Source organism: Halyomorpha halys, unplaced genomic scaffold (assembly GCF_000696795.3).
Source record: "Halyomorpha halys isolate HHAL.00 unplaced genomic scaffold, Hhal_1.1 Scaffold131.1, whole genome shotgun sequence".
Taxonomy (NCBI): domain Eukaryota; kingdom Metazoa; phylum Arthropoda; class Insecta; order Hemiptera; family Pentatomidae; genus Halyomorpha; species Halyomorpha halys.
Genome location: NW_027116732.1, coordinates 383,191 through 387,853, shown reverse-complemented (window position 1 = coordinate 387,853; position 4,663 = coordinate 383,191). Strand labels below are relative to the sequence as shown.

The 4,663-nt window shown below is 41.4% G+C and overlaps 1 protein-coding gene across 1 annotated transcript in view; it reads left to right on the top strand.

Annotated features, from left to right (window-relative positions):
- Positions 1-4,398, top strand: part of LOC106678252 (uncharacterized) — a 13,800-nt gene extending 9,402 nt beyond the window's left edge. The window contains exon 2 of the mRNA XM_014416667.3: positions 3,046-4,398. Coding sequence (XP_014272153.1) covers positions 3,046-4,106 — 1,061 coding nt within the window. The 3' untranslated portion in view covers positions 4,107-4,398. The remainder of the gene's footprint in view (positions 1-3,045) is intronic.
- Positions 4,399-4,663: the final 265 nt, after the last annotated feature.

Below are 4,663 nucleotides of genomic sequence, written 5' to 3'. Positions count from 1 at the left end.
TTAATAGTCTGTAATATTAAAGCAAAAATTGTCAATTAACAAAAATGTTCAATTCAACAATTTGTAAAACAATGAAAATAGTAATTAGCTAGTAAAATATATATATATATAAATAAGTTAGCTGTATATAGATAGTCTCTAAATAACAACAAGAACTTTGTATTAATAGGATTAGCTATCTTTAAGTTTAACAAACCATGTGTCTATAGATACTCTTGTGTCGTTACTATGCCCGAAGCCCTTTCTATTTTGATTAATCCCTCCAGTCTAATCGTAAGTGGTGCCGAAACCCAAGACAGGAAATTCCGAATTTCTGTTACGTTCATAATAATATCGGGAACCCCGGAACACTGATTCGGCAAACATACTCGAACCGGGGGCTAGAGGACGCACAGTATCTACCACGGTGGACCCAGCTGAAGAGTTAAAGAAATTGGAATATCAGTTGGCTCAAACGACCGTTGAGCGACAGATGCTGGAGGCCCAACTATCAAAAGCAACAGAGAATACGCAGATTGAGTTGCTTAAGATCAGGACACAGAGGTCGGCATTCATCCATGAGGTAATTAGCCAATTGGAACCCTTCACGGGGGTAGTAGGTGACCTCGAGACCTTTATCAAGGGTGGTGATCAAATCAAAAACTTGATAAATAACAGAAAGGAAACGGGCACGCTACTAGGGTCTGATGTGAGATTACTGGAGGCCTCCCTGGTGAGTCGTACATCTCGGCGAGTTCTGAACGAACAAGGAGACTCAACTCTTCCCTGGGAAACACTGAGGATACAGCTACGAAAAACGGCCGAGCAGAGGCCTAGATGAACGGAGGCGGAAATCAGAGCGACGTTGTTATGAGTGCAATTGCACGGGGCACATTGCATCCCAACGTATGTTCACGAGGTGCTACGAGTGCGGCAGACAAGGACACACCGCAAGGGAATGCCCGAGACGTAGCCACCGGGCAACCGGGAGAGTTAATAGTTATTAACAGCGGGAGTACAGGACAGTGGACAAAGTTGCCCGTGACGAGGTTAGGTGAGTCTGGCATCAGCTTCCTTATCGACACAGGAAGCACAAACTCTATATAATATAGAAAATATATTTGTAGAATTCACCAACCCAGGAACTGCTATGTTTATGTGGGAAATAGATTGATCGCGGACAAATTGAAACGGTTATGGCGACAAGAGAGGGTGGGAATGGGGTACTCACTGATTAGATGTCTCCGTCAAGTAGATACGATTACGGTACCGGTGGCACAACAAAGACTCGTTACTGAACACCACTCTGGCAAAACGAACCACTGGGGAATCGAGAAGACCCTTCGCGCGCTAAGATTGCTGTATTTTTGGAAGAATGTGGGCCACACCATGCGGGATTGTATAGCGCGATGCGAAGTCTGCCAACGAGCAAAGTACGAGCGACAACCTCCGGTAGCGGAACAGGTAGTCATACAGACCGCGATAAAACCCCTAAGATCGGCACAAGTCGATATCTATTCCAACGAGGGACAGTCATGGTTAACCCACGACTGTCCCTCGTTCGATGGAGCCGTTTAGTAAGCTCGCAATGGCCTATCCGATCGAGGCCAAAACACCCCGGGCAGTTTGGGAAGGAATTCTGCAATGGTGCGCGTTCTACGGTGTTCCGGACGAAGTCATTTCAGATTGCGGGAGAGAATTTGACAACGCCATAATCCGAGACGAGAGTAAGGCATTAGGCATCAATTTTTAGAGTAATAGAAAAATAAAAAAATTTTGTTCATAATTTTCTTTTTCCTTGGTTTAATGTTTTTTTTTTATTCATTCTCATCTCTCTGACAGGTTATTTCAAGTAAATCACAACAGCGCTTATTCATCCCTATTTTCTGCTGGTGTACCTCAGGCTAGTGTCCTTGATCCCATTCTATATATCGTTTTTCCAACTGACATCCGAACACACTAACACAGTGAATAATGATCCTTTCATTGCATCCCAGACCCTCCAATCCCACATCACCACCCTCAAAGAATGGTTCCAAAACTGGAGGATTAAAATAAATTCCAATAAATCCTACCAAATCACATTTACCCTTCGTCGTAAACCTTCGTCTTGTCCCACAGTATCTTTTAATAATACTCCAATTATTCCTGTTGAACAGATCCGTAACTTAGGAATACATATGGACAAACAACTGACATGGAATTCTCATACAAGACCGAAAAGACAGGAAACTGCTCGTCGATTCCGACTATCAAGTGATCCATTAGGACCTCAATGTTGCCGATTTGGCCAGAACCAGACACCAATCCTTCCATGATAAACTTTCCAACCATCCAAACCAACTCGTTTCTAACCTGGCTTCTTCTTCATTCCCTAATAATACTCTTAGGCGTCTGAAAAGTTTATGGTCACGATATGTCCTCCTATAGAAGTATTATTGGAGTTCTATCAATGGGTAGATTCTCCACATTTCATTACATTCCACACACATGTCATTATATTACCTACAGCAAGTTTACATGATGTATATATATATATATATATATACATCATGTAAACTTGATAACAATAACTACAACAATTACTATAACAATTACTACTGAAACAATATATATATATATTGATACAGTAGTAAATAACAATAAAAATCTTGAACACAAAACCTGGAGACCTATTGAACGTCATGAGTGAAAGTTGTGTAATGCACGTACCACACTTTTTTTATTCAGTTGGCTGCATCGCGCGGCATATTCCTCCTCCCCCCCCCCCGCCACCTTAAATATGAAATTTCAGTTTCTTCGGACTCTTCACTTTAGAACTAGGCCGTTCACACACTGACCATTTTGCAAGACTTTTAAGTTATTTGGACTCAAGACACCTCAAACCGAGTATCTCCGTCAAAAACTAGAATTAGAAATTATTCACGATTCTACTTTCCCTTACTTTATATACTATATATAGGTGAGTGAAAGTAAATACGATCATGTAACCTACCTGTTGTGGTTTGACCCACGAGTTTCACAAATTTAATTGAATCCTTATAACATCTGCATTCTGTTTTTCAGTTGGCGCGGTCCTTTGCTGCAAACCAGAGGGAGCGGTGATGAAGCTCCATGTTCATTGTGAACGCGCAGTATGTAGACATGGTAAATGGGTTCCAGAAGAATGCACGCACGATGATGAACAATATCAGAGCGTTTTGGACTCTTTAGCCCATGTTATCTTCAGATGTGAAGAAGAACAGAAGTACCCTGACTTCATCGAGAGAGGTGCCTATTACGAGTGCATCAAAGGGGTAATAGTCCTCAAGAGGTGTCCGCCCTCGCACGAGTACAGCAGTGACATTCAAAAGTGCGTTAGGATAAATGTAAATGATGAGGAACCTGAGTACAAATGCATAGAGAACAGTCTCTATCCCGACATCTTAGGTTCATCTATGTATTTCAAGTGCATCAATGGACAGCTGGTGACCCAGTTCTGCCCTGATGGCACGGCTTTCGACTTCATAAAACTTGAGTGTCTTCCAACCTCAGCTCCTCCTGATCAAAATGTGAATGGTGTTATATCAAAAAGAATCCGGTGCAACCACGGTGAAACTCGTAAAAAAGAAGGGTCCTGTAAGCAGTATTACGAATGCAACCATGGGACGGAGGTTGTAGCGAAGTGTATGCAATGTCAGAACTACGACGAGAACGAGAGCAAATGCCGTTACGTATTTGATTTTCCTTGTCATTCCAAGTTTCCCGAACAATCGACTACGACTTCTTCGGAATTCTTTAGTACAACAGTGCCAAGAAAGTGGATATCGGAAAAGTCTCCTTTAATCACTACCGAATCTGTTACGGAGAACATCGGTAGGAGTACAACAGCAAATGGTGGTGGATCGTCCTCGAATACGACGGCAGCGATAGTACCTGAAACAAAAACATCGGACTCATCCGAACCTGGGAGTACGCCAATACCGTTGGGAAACTGTAAGAGCAGGCGAGGCCTTCCAGACTGCAAGTATTTCCTGGAGTGTGAGGAAGGGGAGCTGGTCACGAGGAGGTGTGGGTGGCTCCAGTACTTCGACTCACTCACCAATACCTGCAGCTTTATGGGCTACACCTGTTACGGAACTGAATAAGGCATTTTAAAAACTTTAGATAACTAAACACTTAGTCAAAATGGCCTCAAGTGCAAACGACTAATCGGATTGGAGAGGCGTCCTGAATTTAAAAATAAATATAGGCTTAGCAATTCGACCAACTACGATTCAATGCCGCGCAATTTGGAAACGTTTATTTGGAGGTGAACTTTTACTATAGTGAAGTATAAAACAAACTGAGATGTAGTTTATTCTTATCATATTTACAGACAATGTAAATAAATGATAGATAAATTATTAAATGGTAAAACATAAAGAAATTAAACTAAAATAATTATCTTGGACACAACTTTTTTTTTATTTCTCCCTTCTTGGTCGTTTATGAGAAATGTCGGAGTTATCCAAAGAAAACTAACCTATTCTACCAAATTAGAGGGGTCACCACGAAATAAATCAAATAAGTGACATAAGTAGCATATCCTTGTTTTCCTTACGATCCAATGTCCCCAGTAAAGAAAAAATGAGACGTCCAAACTATACTAAAATGATTTCCAAAGATGACGGATTCAGGATTTTGAATTAGTTTCATTGTTCGG